At 41.2% G+C, this 20,834-nt stretch overlaps 1 protein-coding gene across 1 annotated transcript in view; it reads right to left on the bottom strand.

Moving 5' to 3' along the window:
- Positions 1-3,961: 3,961 nt before the first annotated feature.
- Positions 3,962-20,834, bottom strand: part of LURAP1L (leucine rich adaptor protein 1 like) — a 49,104-nt gene continuing 32,231 nt past the window's right edge. The window contains exon 2 of the mRNA XM_077475096.1: positions 3,962-5,043. Coding sequence (XP_077331222.1) covers positions 4,666-5,043 — 378 coding nt within the window. The 3' untranslated portion in view covers positions 3,962-4,665. The remainder of the gene's footprint in view (positions 5,044-20,834) is intronic.

Genomic DNA, 20,834 nt, shown 5'->3' with positions numbered 1-20,834 from the left:
CAATTGCTGTCCAACTTGCAGCCAACAAATGTTGGATGGCAGGCTAGTAAATTTTCGGTGGACAACGGTCTGTTGTCAGATTTTCATATTGTGTGTACACAAGTCCTTCACAGAAAAGTCCAAAGTACAAACACGCATGCTCGGAATCAATGCTCACCAAACACGACATTAGCAGAAGGTGCCCAAAGGGTGGCACTCAAGAGCTGAAATTCCACGTAGTACGCCACTACGTTTATGTTTGTTGGCCGACAATTGTGTACCGTTTACATGCAAGACAAAATCCAGGCACACGCCTTTCGGATAAAAGTCTGACGCTCTGTTGGTCAACAATCCGATTGTGTGTACGAGGCTTTAGACAGTTGTCCCTGTTGGAAGATCCACCCAAACTGTATTACTGTTCTGGTGACAACTGAAAATAATGAATTTTCCATCACTTTCAACTTAGGTTGGATTTAACCAAACCCCTTTAAGCCACATTCACTACTTTGTAAAATGTAGCCATGTGTCCTATTCACAAAAGTTGCAGTTTTTTTCTGCTCCAGATTCTCAAGGTTTTCTACAACCCAAACAATGCCCCTGGAAGTTATATTGGGTTATCAGTTGCTGTTCAGACTCTGGAGACTGACCCCTTATCCTCCTAAACTTGGCAAAATTACAGGAACTAAACAGCAAACGTAATATGTACGAGCAACTTTCAAATAAGTCTTTAACTTGAGCCTCATTGTGTTAGGCTAGATGAAAGATCTACCAGCATAGCTCTCAGATATATCTCATATCAATATTCCTTTTATTAAGCTTTCAACATTTAAAGTTATTTAGTAGTTCATGTGATAATAGAACCTGTGTTCACTTGGCAGGGATTTCCCCATTACTATATTTACTTATACGAAGAACAAAGCAATCGTAAATCATTTTCTTTGCCACAATGAAGTGATAGCATAATTAACTGGTGATGTCATCTATGAACTTTTCTTTTTGATACGAACAATTAAAATGAGAACAAAGGGCTAGCTGCCAACCATATCTTGCAGTAGAGTAAAATGAGAAAGACCGCAAAAAACAATATAGGTTCACACATTGTCTTTGGTCGTATTCAATTACGTACTTGAGGTTGCATCATTAGTATTTTCAATACAGTAATTTGAGAATGGCTAACATAAAAGATGGATGGATTGTACAATAACAATTGAAGGATTCGGGGGAAAACATCACCTAAAGGGGTATTAAACCCAAACATTTATTATATTGCAGTTTACCAATCCATAAATGTTTTGACTGTATCTGTTTTTTTTATTTTCACCTGGTGATCCAGCCAGTAACAGACTTCCTATCTTAGGGTGGCTACTCTATCTTTGTAGGAGAAATGGAGATACCCTTGGACAGAAGCATTGTCTGGTGAGGGTAGTGTTAGGTGGTCTAGTGGATCACAGCTGTGGGGGTATCCAGGGGGGAGAAGACTGAAAGTTTCAACAAAGCAGCCACCAGCAAGGGACACACTTCAATCATTTGTACATCCCTTGTGCTGGTTTAAAAAAAATATTGTTCCACTAAATCTACGCTTCATAGCTCTTCTCATTACCTTTTAATTTCCTTTTTTCTGCCACACATGGTGTCACTTACCTGTTGCCCTGTCCACAGGTTTTATAAATGTATCAGTAGATATAATATTTTCATTTCCAAAATGCATTCTAGAGGCATTCTCTCTTACAAGTTTACTAAAGTTCAATGGTACATTTTCTTATTTATTTATTATTTCTTTAACCCTGGGACTGATTGGGGTTGATTTACTAAAATAGGCTGTACAACCTGAAAGCATATTTGCCCTCATTTTCCCCAGAGCTTAGTATTTGTGGCAAATCTCCATCATCCAAACATATACAAGCAAAAATTTAGTTTTTTTTTTCTTTGCATCTGATTGGGTATTCTTTTAGAAAGTGAAGCTGCACCACATTCACTAAGGCACCTTTCACACTGGGGAGATTTTCAGGCACTACAGCGCTAAAAATAGCGCCTGTGTAGTGCCTGAAAAAACCGGCCCCTTTCACTCCAGTGCGAAAGCTGGAGGGCTTTCACACTGGAACGGTGCGCTGGCAGGACGGTGAAAAAAGTCCTGCTAGCCACATCTTTGGAGCGGTGTATTCACCGCTCCTACCCATTGAAATCAATGGGGCAGCGCAGCTATACCGCCAGAAAAGCGCGCTTTGCGGGAGGTTTCAACCCTTTTCCAGCCGCTAGCGGGGGTTAAACTTCCCCGCTAGCGGCTGCATTCCACCGCTAAAAATAGCGGTGCTTTACTGCCGGCGCCCGCACTGCCCCAGTGTGAAAGGGGCCTAAGCCTTAAAATACAACTGCACTTTCAAAATGCAGTCAATTTGCTTTTAGTAAATCAACCCCATTGTGCGAGTATAGCAGGCAAACCCTTCTACTCATCAGTCTGTGGAAGTTACAACAATGGCAAGTCTTTGCAGTTATGGCAGCCCTACATGGATCTAAAATTAGCCGGTTCAGCAAGGTCCAGTGGAGATTCGATCCATGTATGGGCATGATGATTATATCCATTTATTGACTTGGGTACAACCAGCCTGTCAGATTTTTCTACAAGCAATTACTGGCAGTGGCTATAGCCGCTAGCAGTAATTGTGTTCTTCTGGCCGGGAAGGCTTCCCGCACCCCCCTTGCCAGCAGAACACAATCGCTGTGGGAGGCACTCCCCAATCAACACTGTGTTGATGGGGGAATCAAGTGATTTTCTTTCCTTCCACCCGAAGGAGTAATCTATGGGCTGCTTTACAGAATACAAATGGGTAAAGTTCTAAAATTAGGTTTACTAACTTTCTTGTAAAGTGAAAAACTTGGCAACCGACGGCCATTTTCTTAAAGTGGAACTAGAGGCCAAAATTAAGGATGGGCAAACAAGACAGGAAGTTTAATGCAGAAGAGACATGCTTTGCCTCTTCTACATTAAAGTTACTTACCTGTCTGCGCTTGTATAGTGAGCCGTGCAAGCACAGCTCAATGTACAAATTTGGCAAATTTTAACTGAACTCCCATGCATGTGCTGGAGTGACGTTATCCCTGCTCAGCTAATGACAGTGGCTAGTGATGGAGACCCGTAAGCCGGCCGCCCAGACAATGTGTTTACAGTAATCTGCTGCAGGTTCTCCCGTGGAGCGATTTGTGTAAAGATTGGAAGGCCAAGAGTTGATCATTTCAGCTCCTGAATAGAGATGGGCCGAACACCAGAACTCCCAAACAGAGAAAAAAGTTCTGACCCGAACGGCGAACCCTATTACTGTCTATGGGACCTGAACTTGAAAAAAAAAAAAAAAAAGTCCTAATTTTGAAGGCTTATATGCAAGTTATTGGCCAGAAAAAGGGCATGGGAGTCTGGGTACTGCCCTGGGGGACATCAATGCAGAACATTTTTTTTTTTTTTTTAAAAGATTGTTTTTACAGGAGCAGTGATTTTAATGATGCTTAAAGTGCAACAATAAAATGAAAAATTCCTTTAACTATAGTGCCTGTGTGGTCTCTTAGGCTGCCTGTAAAGTGGCGCATCTGTACCCTGGATAGAAAATACAATACTATTGCCAGATATAGAAAAATGTTTAATAAATGGCAGGCCTTTCAGCAGTTTTTGACAATTCCTTTATTAAAAATATGTAGATCCATCGTCAATCACGCCATTCAAACCCACCATGATGGGCAAAACCAAAGAGCTGTCAAAGGTTGTCAGGGACAAGATTGTAGACTTTCACAAGGCTGGAATAAGCTACAAAACCATCAGCAGTCTTTTTAACGCCTACTGTGCATGAGGCCCTAATTGCATGAAAAAGTGATCTGGGCGGCATAAAAGTTGTTTATATATCTCAGATAAACTTTCCCAGTTTTTAGAAAATCTAATCTCAGGCGTGCAAGTGTGAATGAGGCCTAAGAATTTAGCATCGTATTAAAAAGGTCATACTGTGCGTCACAGTGACGTTTATATTTATTTTTAAAAAATTTGAATTACAGACCAGCCAAAGAACAAAGACAAGTAGCCATTTAACAGTCATACATAAGTAGCCCCCCCCCCCCCCCCCCCAGTTCTTAAAAATAAGCAAGAAAGTTATTATTGCAATGTAGAGGTTTAGTCAATTACATTATAAAATAGGTACAATTAAAACACACATAATAAATAGTAAATTATCTCAAACAATAATTCAGTAGAAACAAGGCACATTGTTTCTATTACAAATGTGTACATCTTTTATTTCTTAGAAGCTGGTAAAAAAAAAATTAAAGAAGAAATTCACTAAGCGGCAGTGGGTTTTGCAGGAGTGAGGTAAGTAAGATGTGCAAAAAAAATAAAATAAAAAACACTGAACCTCTTTTTGTCAGTGTAAGGCAGTGATGGCGAACCTGGGCACCCCAGATGTTTTGGAACTACATTTCCCATGATGCTCATGCACTCTGCAGTGTAGTTGAGCATCATGGGAAATGTAGTTCCAAAACATCTGGAGTGCCAAGGTTTGCCATCACTGGTGTAAGGGCTTAAAGCTCCTAGTGAACCAGGGTGCTGAGAGACACGGGCTGATGAAATATGGGAACCGTTCAGACCATTTAAGTGGAATTACCCTTTAAAAATGCCTCACTCATCCAGTGTGGGTTGTTCTACTTCCTGCTCTATCTGATGCAGTAATATTCATCAAGCTGTTCACTGGAATCATTACCCAGTGGTTGGTAGTCTCCACGGTTCTCTTGTGTATCACTGTACTGATCAAAATCTGGAGTACAATGTCCTGGAACAATATCTGCTAGAGTGTCCAAGTAGCTTCCCACCGAGATCTCATCCATCCCATCACTGTAGCCGTGCAAACTGGTATAACTTCCGTGTAATGAGGTGTCTCGGCTTTCCAATAGACTGCAAAGACTCCCGCTCAAGCTGCTTTCCTGGCTGGTGATGAGATCCTTCTCCTCCATCATCCATTTGATAGATTCAATGTTTTCATTGATAATGAGCAGCTGTCTCATCAGTTTAACATCAGTAGCTCGGAGATAGATCTGATGTGAAAAAAAATAATAATATCTTAATTAGTATGCAAGTGAAATTACGTTTAAAAATATTTTCCTACAGAATTTTATTTTCCATTAACAATACTTTTATATGAACAAGTAAAAGGATCAGAAAAGCAGGGCACTAAAAGTTTTCTTTTCTTTCTTTTTTTTTTTAATTTTTATTGTGGGATGGTTAAAAAAATGAAGCTGTACATAAAGGCCTGACTGTCAGCCGTTTCACATGGAGATCCACTTTCTGCAATAAAGTCACCAAGAAGACTGACTTATGATCTCTTTGGTTGAATATAAAATAGAACAATTTCCTCTCTGAGACTTTGGAAAGCAGAAACTCCTTGATAATCAAGATGTATTTGAAACTATATTCATATTTTTATTAGAAAAGTAAAAATTAAGGATATAATTTTAAAAGTCAAAATTGGATGCATATATATTTTACAGGTAAACTATCAAAAAAAACAAAAACACATGTATGTACAAACAAAATAACCATTTGACTCTGTCCAGTGAACAGAACTAGGACAGTGGGTGCCCGACGTGTTTCAAGGTTAATAAGAATAAAACCTCTTCTTCAGGGGTTGGTGGTTCAGTAACTGGTTGTCTACAATTGAATAGAAAACAAAGACGGAGTATGCATTTATCATATAACATATATAGGTAAGCTTTGCAGTAAACATATTAGAATAATAGAATATAAATTCTAACCATATATATTTCTTGAAAATCACCAATACTGCATCAATTTAAAAAGAAAAAGGGAAAAAAGAGGTCAACCCAATTGAGAGGAGCCGATGAATGGGGTGGGTGGGATTTTCCAGGCCCAAACTCGAGGTCCAGCACAGAGCCTGTTTGTTATAAAGTGTGTGCAACTGTGATTTTTTATATATATATATATATATATATATATATATATATATATATATATAAGATAATCCTCGATTTGAAGCACACAACTTTAAATAGGCTGGTGGGTTGATAGCGTGGAGTCCAAAGGAGAAGCATATATATAAGACCAAGGCAGGACAGCACCTAACATCTATAAGAAAATCAAATAATGTGTCACGCACAGGGTACAATGCGAAGCAGAATTGCGTCTCCAAGAATATTGAGTAACAAAAATTCAAAAAATCATTTGCAAATTTAGCATACAGAAAGCTGGTGTTTACCTGTGGTCTAGATTAAAGAATGCTTGGTCTGTACGGTGCTGGGAGCAGCATAAGACTGAACACCAAGGTGTCCACCTTTTATAGAGGATATTCCGCTAATCATCTGTATCTCTCACAGCTGAGAGTAGGAAGGAGAAAGGGCTGGAGGGAGGTGGCGCCCTCCAAGTCCCGGGTGCCCAGACTCCCCCCGAGCATTATCTCGTCAAGACTTGACGAGGTATAGAGCGCCACTTGGAGACAGCGTCGTGATGTCACCCGCCCGATGGAGAGAGGCGTGATGCCCAGGTGACTGCCGTCCACGGCTAGCGTTGCATAACAGGCGCCATGGCAACGAGAACACTCGGCCAGGTACACCCAGAAAAGCAGAGGCCAGCCGCATCAAAGGGAAAAGACGCAGGTGGCCCCTGTGCACCGAGTGAGTGACAAAGAGATGGGCCCAGTGCGTCCTACCCCCTGTGGCTGGATTTGCAATGACAGGCAGTGGAGATTAACTCTAAAATCACAGTAAAGAGCCAGAGAACAAGAATACAAATAGATAGATTATATAGGTCAGAGAAAATATTTAGGGGAATCGAAAAGGAGGGTCAGAAGAAATTGCTCTAATGACAACGATTTCAAAAAAGAAGCTGACTCATTAAAAGAAAGGCTATTGGCATGATCATATTCCACCTGCCTAAAAAAAAGTCTTCAAAAGAGCTTGCTTAAGGAGGATACATGAGCTTATTTATAATCCCATGTCTGCTACAAAATAAGACCAATCCGACACGGACCATTACCAAATTCTCAAATAAACACAAGACCTTAAAGGCCGCGTACACACGGGCGGACTGTTCGCCCAACTTTGTCCGCTGAACAGTGTTTGGGCGGACAGTCCGCTCGTGTGTGGGCTTTCAGCGGACAGTTTCAGCGGACAGTTGGACGGACAAGGTTTTTCGGAATTTCCGAAAAACTGTCCGCTGAAACCTTGTTTCAGCGAACAGCCCGCTCGTGTGTAGGCTTGTTCGTCAAACAAAGTTGCGCGCATGCTCAGAAAGGATTTTCACGCCGAAAGCTATAATGCAGTGTATAGGACGTCGTATTTTTTGTCCCGTCGTACGTGCCGTTCACGTCATCGCGCACGGTTTCAGCAAACTGTTCGTTCGTCGTGTGTGGCCATGTCCGTCCATGCTAATTTTGAGCGGACTGTTTTCCGAAACTGTTGGACGGACAAAGTTGGGCGAACAGTCCGCCCGTGTGTACGCGGCCTAAGAATATCATTGAAAAATAATGGCATGTGCTGAAACTCGATCCAAGTATTGGGCCATTCGTAAAAGATAATCCCTCATTCACATTCAAACGGGCCGAATCGTTAAGAGATCAACTAGTCACGAGTGAACACTTGGGAGGAGAAGGAGGAGAGAGAGATCCCTGTAAAGGTCCAGGGACTTTCAGGTGTGGGGGCTGTAGCTACTGCCTGTTTATGAACACTGCTAAAAATAGAAGATTGCCAAATGGTGAAAAATATCTACCAAACCACTATGCAAATTGTCAAACTTCTGAAGTTGTATATCTTTTGTCATGCGACTATGCGTGTTTTTATCTAGGCAAGACAAGCCTTGAATTTTGGAAGAGAGCGCATCGACACATAGCATCCATCAAATCCCGTAACCCAAGTCACCTAAAAGCAACTAGACCCCCAGGCCTGAATGAATCTATTTCATCTTCAATTCATCAGCTCTTTTTTCCTCCTTTTCGATTCCCTTTTATATTTTCTGACTTATATAATGTATTTGTATTCTTGTTCTCTGGCTCTTTTCTGTGATTTTAGGGTTAATCTCCGCTGCCTGTCATTGCAAATCAAGCCACTGGGGGTAAGACACACTGGGCCCATCTCTTAGTCACTCGGCGCACGGGTGCCACCTGCGTCTTTTCCCTTTGATGGGGCTGGCCTCTACTTTTCTGGGCGTACCTTGTTGACATGGTGTCCGTTATGCACCGCGGGCCGCCACCTGGGCATCACGTCCCCACCCCTCTCCATCGGGTGGGTGACGTCATGATGCTGTCTCCAAGCGGCACTCTATACCTCGTCAAGTTTTGATGAGATAACGCTCTGGGGGGTGGGTCTGCACGTCGGGGACTTGGAGGGGGCCCCCTCCCTCCTGCCTTTTCTCCTTCCTACTCACAGCTGTGAGAGAAACAGCTGATTAGCAGGATATGCTCTATATAAGGCGGACACCTTGGTGTTCAGTCTTATGCTGCTCCCAGCACCGTGTAGACCAAGCATTCTTTAATCCAGACCACAGGAAAAACACCAGCTTTCTGTATGCTAAATTTGCAAATGATTCTTTGAATTTTTGTTACTCAATATTCTTAGAGATGCAATTCTGCTCTCGCATTGTACCCTGCGTGTGACACATTATTTCTTAATTTTCTTAAAAATGTTAGGTGCTGTCCTGCCTTGGTCTTATATATATGCTTCTCCTTCGGACTGCACGCTATCAACCCACCAGCCTATTTAATGGTGTGTGCTCCAAATAAAGGATTAACTTCTCTCTATATCAAAATAATATATATGTGTTTTATTATCACAATTGCGTACACTTTATAACAAACAGGCTTTTTATCGCCTGAGACCTGAAAATTTTAAGGGGTCTTTTGCCTCAATGTTGATAGCTCTGGGCTGTTTTTTGGATGAGGGCGCCCTCTGTATTTGACCTCGAGTTTGGGCCTGGAAAATCCCCAGCCCCCCAATTTCACCTTCATCGGCTCCCCTCAATAGGGTTGACCTCTGGCAGCAGATCTTCTACCTTTTTCTTTTTAAATGGATGCAGTATTGGTGATTTTCAATAAATATGTTTAGAATGTTTATTCTAATGTTTACTGCAAAGCTTACCTATATATATGTTATTTGATGAATGCTTACTGCTTCTTTGTTTTATATTCAATTGTAGACAACCAATCACTGAACCACCAACCCCTGAAGAAGAGGTTTTATTGTTATTAACCTTGAAACGTGTCGGGAACCCTCTGTCCTAGTTCTATTCACTGGACAGAGTCAAGTGGTTATTTTGTTTGTACATACATGTATTACTTTTTTTATATTTCACCTGTAAAATATATGCATTCAATTTTGACTTTTAAAGCTATATCCTCAATTTGAACTTTTTTTAATAAAAATACGAATATAGTTTCAAATACATCTTGATTGTCTAGGAGTTTCTGCCTTCCAAAGTCCCAGAGAGGAAATTGTTGTATTTTATATCCGAGTTAGGGATATGGGCAGCAACTAATTTTCCATAGATCTATGGCACAACAATATTATACATTTCTTTGGTTGAATGCATCTTCCTTTCGCCTGTGATAACATGCTGGATAGTGTGCTCATCTCCACTAATTACTTAGGCTAGGTTCAAACTTGCGCGAACTGCATTCTGCATGTAGGCAGCACATTCATTTCAATAAGCTGCCCTACCTGGCAGAAGGCAGGAAAAGAAGTCCCTGACCCTTTTTTTTTTTTTTTTTTAATGTTCCCGACCGGCAATAATAAATAATATGAACGGAGCCTTAGGCCTGGTTCACACCTATGTGTTTTTTTAGTGCATTTTCAGTTTTGTAGAAACACACTCCAGTCCATTTAACATGGTTTCCAATGGATGTAGTTCACATCTTTATGGAAAGGGCCAGGAACTTTTTTCTGGTTTTTGGTTCCAAGCGTGTATTGAAAAACGCAAAATGCACCTGCAATATGCAAAACTGCAACCTGCATAGGTGTGAATCAGACCTTAAAGTGTAACTTCACCTAAAATGATTCCGCAAACTTTTTTTTTTTTTAAACAGCGCACGGTTAAGAAATATTTACAGTACCTATAAGTAAGCCCTTTTCTAGGCTTACATAAGGGGAGAACTTCCACAGAGAGGTTTACAACCTCTTTAAGCCTGTGTTAGTTTCAAATATATATATATATATATATATATATATATATATATATATATATATATATATATATATATATATATATATATATATATATATATATATATATATATTGTGGTAGTACGGAATCTCCAATCCTGGGACCGGGTTTTGGGAACAGCCAGCAGTCTGGCTGGATGATTGCACAGGTGGGTCTTGGGCTTAAAACAAAGCCAACACCATGGTTCTGGGCTCCACCCTCCCGAGGAGTCCAGGCGAGTAAGGGAGAAGAAGTGTGCAGGTCTGCACAGGTCGGTCTGTCAGAGCAGACAGAGGGTCCAAGCTTGTGGGCTGAAAAAAAGAAGCTAGTAAAGAGTGCTGAGGTACTGGGTGTACAGGAACTCTGTTAAAGAGCCAAGAGGGCTGCAGCCGAAGTCTGAGCAGCAGTGCTGCTAAAGAGAGCCAGGTGGCTTGGTATTTTTGGTTCTACGTACATTATTGCTGTGGAAAGCTGAAACCCCTGTGTGGGCAACTATTTTGTTATCGGACTTTTCTTTCTTTAATAAAAGTGGGCCTACAAGCCCTTAAAACGGCATATCTGGCGTGGACTCAGCTCACTGGTAAGCTCTACCTTTAAGCTAAAATAACCCCCAAATATTACTATATATATATATATATATATATATATATATATATATACACACACTGTGTGTATATATTTATATATATTGTTACTTATTAATAGCAAAATATCTGCTTGAACTGAAACGTCATAATTTTTTGGGATTATGGAAAAAAATGCTGAAAGTTAGCCTACCATACACTGCACCCAATCCTGCAGCTATGCCACATTTGCTACATTTGTAGCACTGCTAGGAGTAACTAGCCCTTAAAATTTAAGCTTGCTTTGAAAAGTCGATGGGCACTTTTGACTATACCTGCCCTATCCACTCACATCCCTCCATTCATAGAATCCAGTACTACAGCTTCTATGAATAAAACAATCTATAAATGAAAGTGGGGGACCAATTATCTGTCTGTCCTCCATTCATAGATCACATTTCTTCCATAGAAGTTATAATACTGGCTGGAGGCGGTAGGTGGAAAAAGCAAGCATAGTCAGGCACTCTTTTTTAGTGCCCAAGCACACTATTCCCAATGCACATGTTCCTGAAACTGGCTGGAAATGGAAATGGGTGCTGCAGTGACCATCGGCTGGGAACCAGAATGGGTCCAAAGCTTTATCCAGCAATCACGTCATAGTTACAACAACAACAATAGCTGTGATCGTTGAATAAAGCTTTTACCCATTCTGGAGATCCTTGGTGTGCTGGCATACTTCTGGCTCCTAATGAGTGTCTGTCACAGCTCCCTCAGTTTTATTAACCCCTGCCACACCAGAAGATTATAGTCATAATAAACAGCACAAGGGACACATCACATTTGGGGAGGTGTGCTCTATAAAATACTACGGCATGCAGGGACAGTCCTTCCAAATGAGGGACAGCTGAAAACTATGTGGTTGTATCATAGGTGTGCGCAGCCTATTGCATTAGGCCCCTTTCACACTGGGTCATTTTGCAGGCACTATTGTGCTAAAAAATAGCGCCTTTAAAACTATCCTGAAACAGCCGCTTCTGTCTCTCCAATGTGAAAGCCCCGAGGGCTTTAACACTGGAGTGGTGCGCTAGCAGGACGGTAAAAAAAGTCCTGCTAGCAGCATCTTTGGAGCGGTGAAGGAGCGGTGTATACAGCACTCCTGCCCATTGAAATCAATGGGGCAGCACAGCTATACTGCTGGCAAAGCGACTCTGCAGAGGCACTTTGCAGTGGTTTTTAACCCTTTCTCGGCCACTAGCGGGTGTCGTATAGGGCCACAAATCCAACGCTAAAGTGCCGCTAAAAATACCGGCATTTTACTGCCGATGCACCTCCTGCCCCAGTGTGAAAGGGGCCTTAGGGAGTGCACTCTAAATCTCAAACACACACGTGTGTCTGTCTACATATATGTGACCCCAGCACTTTGATCTCCCTGCCAGCACATGAAAGAGAGCCTAAACTCTTCTCATATGGAAGAGCCGGTAAGAGGGAGATCTTTCCCATCTTCCTGCTGGCACACAGAGAGATAATACTAATGTGCATGGGGTGATCAGGCCTATGGGTTGTATCCTACAGGGAACTAATCGTATAAAAATTCTGCTGCATGAGATAGTAGACAGTTGGTTACAGTACTGTAGCTAAAAGTTAGGTGCATGTGTCATAAATAAGTTTTTTTAATGTTAGTGGAAAGTCATTTACATATTGCATGTGTGCTATTATAGGGAACATTAAAACATACTGTATAGCATCATTAGGAGATTGGCACATATAATGTAAGTCATATTCACACTGTCCATGCTGTGTGGTCTATAGTATGTCTGTGAATATTGTTGTAAATGAAATCAGAGAGAACATTTGTTTTTTGACATTCCACTCCACTAACTTGTAAATGCAGCTGGAGATCAGGTAATCAGCGATTATGAAACTAATCCTGAAGAAAACTGTTTTTCAATTATGGTATCTTCAAGGTAATGAAAATCCGCATGTAGTCATTAAGGCTGAATACAGAATGGCTCAAGTGTTGGCAAACATTATTAAAGCAGTAGCAGCCACTGGGAATCGCAGTGCTTGTTCTAACATGCTTTAATTGCTGAGCAAAACCCTACAGATCTCTCACCGGTTAAAGATGTTCAGATTAAGGATACGGTAATTACAGTATACTCATTTTATATAACCTCCGTGTAGATACAATTATTTCCCAAAGCAATTCTAGATGCGTCTTGCCATATATTCATAGACAAGTCATTTTTATTTTTTTTTGCTGTAAGTACATGGCTTTTCGTTGTTCCCAAAACAGAAGACTTTACAAAGAACAGGTCCTTGTTGTAGATGTTCAGTTATGCCAATAACCACAAATCTGCAGCTGCTCGTAGGTCAATAATGGATACATTTGTTACATAAACAGATGAAGAATGGGCATTTCTGAGAATACCAGGACATTTCCAAATAGACTTTGGCTGGATTCTGAGGATCTTATTTTGTCTTCGTATCTGGAATGTGAACGAACTTGATTACGTTAAAAATAAGAATCCAAATTTAGATGCATGATGCAAAGTTTTTCTTTAAAGTGGAATTCTACCTTAAAAATCAAAATGGGCCTATGATTAGTATGTCAAATAAAATTGACGTTTATATTCTTTTCAGAATTACCGATTGTCTAGATTAGAAACAGTAGTCTCAGCTAGACAATCAGCAGTCTCCTGTTCTGTACGGACAACGGTCTACTTGTTGTATGTAGCAGGTTACAGGCACTTCCTTAAAAGCAGAACTTTAACCAACCCCCCTATTAAAAAAAAATAAAAATAAAAAATGTTTTCCTCCTCCGCCAACCTGATGCTGTATTCTGCACTGGAAAGATACTCACCAATCCAGTGGATCCAGCATTGTCCTCCTGCCAACCCCATTCTATGTAACCAGCACTTGGGTCCTGTGCCACCATCTTCTTCTGGGATGTCATTGGGAGGCACAGGCACTCCTCCCGATGATGTGCCGCTAGGCCCACTCCCTCCTGTTTTACTGAATAGATGCTCCCGGTGCCTCAAGGGATATCCACATCACAAATCCTGAGAGGCACCGGGAGGGCTGACGTCATTAGCCTAGGCGAATGACAGGAGAGAGGTTAGGAAGAAAATCAGTCTAGATAAAAAAGTAAACAAACAAAAAGAGGAAGAAAAAAAATGTATTAGTTCTGCAACGGAGGGGGGCATGGAGAGGAGGAAACTCTCCAGGAAGGGTGAAGTTCCATTTTAAACCGTTGTTAGCCTCTGTGTAACAAATTCAGCAGAGCTCCAAGTAGCCCCGTACTCATTCCACCCAGCCTTACCTGCCAAGCATTGCCCCCCATCCCACCCAACCATTGGGGTATGATGGTGCTAGCTCTGAATGTTCACACCTGCCGGCTAGGTATGTCACTTTTGGTAGTGACGGGCCTAGGGAGGTGGAGAACCTGCACAACAACCGCAGTGATCTACTAAACCTCAAAGTTTTGCAATCAAAGGGGAGTTTTTAAGAACCATATTAAAAAAATTTGAACCATGCAAATTTAATACTATCGGGATTAATGGTTGCTTCGGTTAAAATAGAACCTCTACTTCTACTTTAAATGTTTTAGTCACACTGAACCGTTTATTAAGGATTTGTCATAATACTATGGACATACAAAAACCAAACAAAAAAAACACCAAACACATTGGTGACTGAAGTTTGGCTCCAAAATATACTGTCATTAAATAATCATCTTACATTATCCTCAAATATTGGGAATGAGCAAGATAAGATGATTGATGACAATAGGTGGAGCAGGGAGGGAAGAAAAGTAGTTACGGGGGAGTCAGTTTTAATCATCTTGTAAGTGGAGTCCTGCCTTTCCCACGAGTAAGGTATTATTATATTTGGGGAATGCATTTTCTAAATCAGTCTGAAGAATGTAGATAGGATTTCATACTACTAAGAGCTTGTCTGTAACTGAGACAGTAACCCAACTTAACTCCTAGATGCAGTCAGTGGGGCTCTTCACGCTATTCCCCAATACTTATAAAATTTGAATGTAGGCACCAACTGGGGGGAAACTACTACTCAAAAGTGGAACTTAACTGTTCCCGAGCACCGCAAACCCAATAATGCTAATACATTAATTTTTAATATTTAAAGCAAACTCACCCATCCATGTATCCATGCTTTCAAGTCACTTTGAAAAACAACCCCGCCGCCCCCCCATCTCGCATTTTTAGCCAAGGCCATCTTGTGAAATAGTAGATAATGTATGAAGTATTTACTCCCTGGAATCTATCTGCCCTTAGCTCAGGCACGCAGGGTGTGCTTAGCTGAGAAAACCCATCGTCCAGATGAAAAGAAAAAAAAAAAAGTGCCCATGAAGACTCCTGGGATGTATGACATTATTTTGGCCTAGGCCAGGAACCAGGAAGCAAAAAAAATAAAAAAAAAGGTTTAAACAAGTAAAATATAATATTTTCATTCCTATCTATTTACTAATGCTAGCAGTATGAGGAATAAACTTAATTCATGTTGATTTAGAGAGTAAAGTTCTGATTTAAGAAAACCCTGATATATATTAGATTTTTTAAAACCATCTACAACTTCCTAATGTACTGTAGGTCTAGAAAGTTTAGTGGGGGTTTCCTGAGACTTGAAAACTATTTCAGGAGTTCCTCCATGGTAAATAAGTCTGATCTAAAAAGGTATTGTTAGCAAAAGCACATATTTTTAAAGCTTAGAGTAAACGTCTAGTTCTGATCGTGTTCATAGACTTGTTCTTCAAGTAATTTGACGCAGACAGTGTTTTTTGTCTTGGAGGAATCAAAACTTTCTTTTTGTTTAGCTATTAATACTGTTATTCTAGTCACAGCTCTAAAAAGGTGGCTGGTTTCTATTTTTCGTGTAAACTCTTATTATAGGGTCATGTTTAGATAAGAGTATTACTTGTTAAAATAGTCACAGACACAGCTGCTTACTAAAGTATGAAATGCTTGCAATGCTTTTTCAGAGCTGGGTAGGAAAATACAGATCTGGTAAACAGCCCACATTCAATGAAATACTGAAAGGATCCAGGGCTTCCACTATTTGGTATATAACATGGCGGTTCCTCCTGCCAGCCCCTAGGTCACTACTGTGTCCTGTAGTGAGGAAGGGGCTGACAGAAAGACCACAGTGACTAGAAGGAAGAAAGGAAAGATCCCTGGTGCCACACATCCACAGAGTCCTATGGTGGTATGACAGAAACAACCTCAGCCTGGGCTCCTGCCAGGCAACGCCACCAATGCATTTTGCTCTGCCCCCACCCCGTGCCCCATGACTAAGCTCCAGGTGTGGAGTGAAACACATCTAGAGTGTGGCCTGGTGGGAGCCAAGGTTGAGGTTGTCTCTCTGGGTCACAGAAGGACCATAGTGCATGGTGGTTGTGCTTACAACCAACAGTCATGGCTTTCTCGAAGGATCTAAAAATAAGGATAGTGGATTATTACACTGAAGGTAGAAGCTATTAAAATATAACTCTTGCAATTTCTATTATCCTAAATGTTATCATAAACTTAAATTGAGATTAGTTGAAATTGAAAAGATTTAGAGATCATTTTTGATCTTCTAGAAGTACTTCTGTAGACGGGTCACGTAGTACTGGTGCATCAGTCCACTGTGCAGCATTGCTAGCACAAATAAAATCCACATGAAAGTCATCAGATGAAACTCCAACCTCAAATCTTGCAAATGTCAATTACTGAAGTATGCACCAACACACTTAAGGCTCCTTGACATGAGTGACTGGAGGACAGTAAAAACAGGCAGCTGAGCTATGGTTTTACGGCCCCTGCCTGCCCACCTAAATTCTAGCCATACAGGCCAATGCATTGCTTTGTCCCTGCAGAAATTTTAACTCAGCCTGCAGAGTTTGACTGGAGGCACCACCTGGGCAAACTCATCTATTCAATTTATTGGAAGCACACCGCAACCAAAAGCCAAATCCTTGTAGTATTTTAATACCAAATTCCCCCTCCCCCTGGGAAAAATAAATAAGCAGACAGACATTCAGGAGGCGGCAGGATTGCCACCTGAATGTCTGCCAGACGCTGCTTCACCGCCCCCTGTGGATTGCTTTTTCAGAGGGCGTTAAGCACTGGCGCCAATCTGAAAGAGCCCTAAGATAGGCCAGATATTTTGCAATCAAGTGCAATCATCTGATGGAATGAAAACCGAACTCCTTTGCTGCAACTGCCAAAGATATTTGAGAGGTGACAAATGGAGAAGCATTTGTAGAAAATAATACCTGCTAAAGAAAGCCTGCACACGTGTAGACAATATTAATAGAAGTGCTGAAATGTAGACCCTTTGAGGTTGATTTTTTTTTTTTTATTCTTTATTTACAGTTTTTCAAGGGTTGAGGTTGATTTATTAAAAGCAAACAGCCCATTTGCTTTTAGTAAATCAACCTCCATAAGTTGACAGAACATGCCAGCTTTGAAGGAGAAGTATGGCCATAGCTTGTTTGGCTTTACTTCCCCTGTGGGTCACAGGAGTGCACTTAGTTCTGCATTGCTGTGACCCAGATTCAGCTGACAGTGGATATAGATAAAAATAAATAAAAATATCGGCTGATGTCACAAAGCCAGGCCACGCTCTTCAGGGAACCCGACAATAATGTCAGGATCCTCCCAGATTCCTGACCAGCAGCTGGCCGCTGAGAGCCTGAGCCAGCCACTCCCACCCCCTTCACAGCCCAGCAATCCAGTGAGTGCTGGAGAGACAGAGCAGTGAGCAGGTGACTGACAGTCACCACTCTCTGCTCAGAGCTGGCTCAAAAAATTAGAGATCAGCAGTTTTTGATAGCTCAGTGCTTAGTGTAGATTCGGAGGAAGAAAGCAGCAGAATTGGAGCAATGCTGCTGCTATCTAGGCGAGTATTATTTTTTATTTTTTTGGTTATTCCTGCACTACTTATGACACCATAGTCAGATCCTCTTCATATTCCTCCTGATAGAGAAGTATGATCTCAACACTCACTAGCACAAAGGAATCTCCGCTTCCCATAGCCCCTTTCTATGTGCACTTCTCTTACAATGCTAAAGCCTGTCATTGCAAGCATAATTGTGCCCATAAAATATATCATAATCATGAGCTATGATGCCCTGTTAAGAATGATGCCCTGTTAAGAATGCAAGTAGCAGGGACACCCTGTTTTTTAGGTTTAAAGACATTGCTGTAAAACAGGGGTAGGCAACCTTAAAGAGGTGGAGATCTACCTGAACAACATGGGAGAAGTCAAAGATCACCGGGCACAGCGTTCCCTCCTCACACCTGATTTAAACCTCTAATTGCCATACTACCATGTTGCAATCGCATGCATTGCATGGCAATCGTGGGTTTAAATCAGGTGGTGAGGAGGCAACATGTTGCTTCCTCACCACCTGTCAATCACACTCGGATTGCTTTTTTGGGGGGCAGCAGTGCCTGACGCATTTGCAAATTTCGTGGGTTAGCTGTGCTTTGCCATAGACTTCTATTATATCCTGCAAGTTTGGTGCACTTTTTGAAAGTGCACCAAAACTCGTGCACCGGTTTTGTTGCCATTTCTAAAAGTGCACCAAACCTGCAGGATATACAGTAATAGAAGTCAGTGGCTAAGCGCAGCAAACCCACAGGAAAGCTGCAGGTAAGTGTGGGTAAACCACAGAGCAGTGTGAAACAGCCCTATACTATTATGCAAGCTCTAACGAGCAGGGCCCTCTGATTCCTCTTGCTTTGAATTGTATTGTAATGTCTACCCCAATGTTGTAAAGCGCTGCGTAAACTGTCGGCGCTATATAAATCCTGTATTATAATAATAATATTATGCCCAGTGTATTGTTTCACACTGATCTGAAGATCTCTTTCCTGCTACTTGCACCTTTCTGGAGACCGCTAGCTGGGATAAGAAGTGGAATGCAGCTGGTATCGCTCTGCATGGGACAGGAGCCAGCACTAGAGAGGAGACATCAGCTTATGCAGGTCTTGCTCCCTACTACAGCTCCAACTTTACAAGTAGTCCCTCTGCATAGCACTCTGGTGCTCTGGAATGGCGGGTTAGCAAGCTAGGACCATGATCTACCAGTCACTACTGGTAGATCGTGATATACTGGTTGCTGACCCTGGCTGTAAAACTTTACTCTAACAGTGCATAGAGAGGTGCATGAGCTAGGTTAAGATGACAAACTGCAGTAAAAATACAATGGCAGTCACCCAATGCATACGGCAAAGCAGTTCTCCATCGTCAATACATACTAAAGCTGGTCATACCGGGGTCAAATTCCAAATAAATTTTCTTTGGAAAATCAGACATTTTGTGCGTTTTGTGATCTGATGGTGCCACAATTGATTACGAAATTCGACCAACCAAGCCTTCAATTTCACCTCGTGTTGCTACGGAAAATACATTTTTGGGTCGGGAATCTTTTCTTTCCAAGTCACAGCTCATGCACATTTCTTTTTCGATTATATTTCTCGCACAATTCTCCCATCATTGATTCAAATATTTTTTAGTTTTTCCAAATATTTTCAGCATACCCCAACACTCAAATCTGATAGTCGCACGAAGATTGGCCTTTGCTAAAGCCAATGAATGGTGCGAAAGTCAAAAGAAAAGTCTTAGTTTACAATTTTCGTAAGACAATTCTTTCAGAATTCAACCCGTGTATGGCCTGCTTTAGACAAGGAAAGGAGTATGTATAGTAATTCTATAATTCAATCCTGAGTGTATGCACATGAATGCATAATGTTCAGTTATTCAAGAATTTCCCGATAAGGATTCCAGCTTGCTGAAAAAGTTGGTGAACTCTAAAATAAAAACGTACGTGAGATACGGACAACAGACAGGAGAACTTGCTCTGACATCAAAAGATATTGTTCAGCCTTTGAAATGCCTTTTCTTGGTATGAAATTGGGTGTATGTCATTATACAGGTATTAAGCTAGCTCAGTAAAATGTAACAGCAGTATGAGAAAAGTCTAAGACTTTGAAAACACTGGCTTTTATTATTTATGTGTTGTCTGCTAGTGGTATAGTTAGACTCTACAAACAACATGAATGTGCCAGTCATTCAAAATTAACGTCCTGAAAGAGGAGAAGATGCTAAAAAAGACAGGCTTACCTGGAGGAAAAGTGAGTCACGCAATAAAGCATAAGCTATTATCTAAATCCAGCTTATGAATTCATTGTATAAATAACAGAGTTATATAGGATGACTTTGTACAGGATAAAGTGATCCATGGCTATAGTGTTTTATGGTTAGTATAAACAACCTACTATTATCGCTTTTTATGTCCTATGTATTAAAAGCTTTGCATCTTTTCAGGATTGCTCATAAACTAAATGTAGATCATAACTTTAAAAAATAAATGCTAATAAAATCTTTATGCTCTTGTTTTATTTATGTAAAAACAGCGCCAACAAATTTTGCAGCACCTTGCAGAGCATACGGGCCATTCACATCAGATTCTAGGCTCAATTCACTAGCCCTAATGTTCAATATGAGCCCTAAGCCCAATATGACTGCTGGGGTCCAGGAGACACATGGAACACCCAAATGAAAGCTATGCAAGCATGGGATGAATGTCCACATTGGTATACAGCCTGGTGTGTGGGTGTGACAGCACAGGACCAATAGAAGTAAAAGTTGGTTTCAACGCATCTACCATAAAGTGATTTTTTTTTCTTCCAACTAAGCAGATCCATGGTTGAAACATAGTATAGGTGGACCTTGTTCTGATCCTAGACCGCTACTTCTCTGATAGCAACAAAGGAAATGCTTTCCAGATGACAATTGTTGGATGAGCCAGCTGCCTTTAGTGCCGACAGGAGATATTAGCCTTCATCAAGCCTTAACACAGGTCTCCCTCCAGCACACTCTTATGTGATTTTATTAACTTTGACTACTCAAGGCCTGAAGAAGTAGGGGCTTTTTCCCCCCTGAAATTTGTTGGCTGTATTTGAAGCTTGGTGCCAACGGGAGATGTAAGGCCGCGTACACACGCGGGGACTGTTCGCCCAACTTTGTCCGTCAAACAGTTTCGGCAAACAGTCCGCTCAAAATTAGCATGGACGGACATGGCCACACACGACGAACGAACAGTTTGCTGA

The sequence above is a fragment of the Lithobates pipiens genome, unplaced genomic scaffold (assembly GCF_037356315.1).
Source record: "Lithobates pipiens isolate NorthernLeopardFrog02 unplaced genomic scaffold, aLitPip1_a1.2 Scaffold_13, whole genome shotgun sequence".
Lineage (NCBI taxonomy): Eukaryota > Metazoa > Chordata > Amphibia > Anura > Ranidae > Lithobates > Lithobates pipiens.
This window is presented reverse-complemented; position numbering and strand designations above follow the sequence as displayed.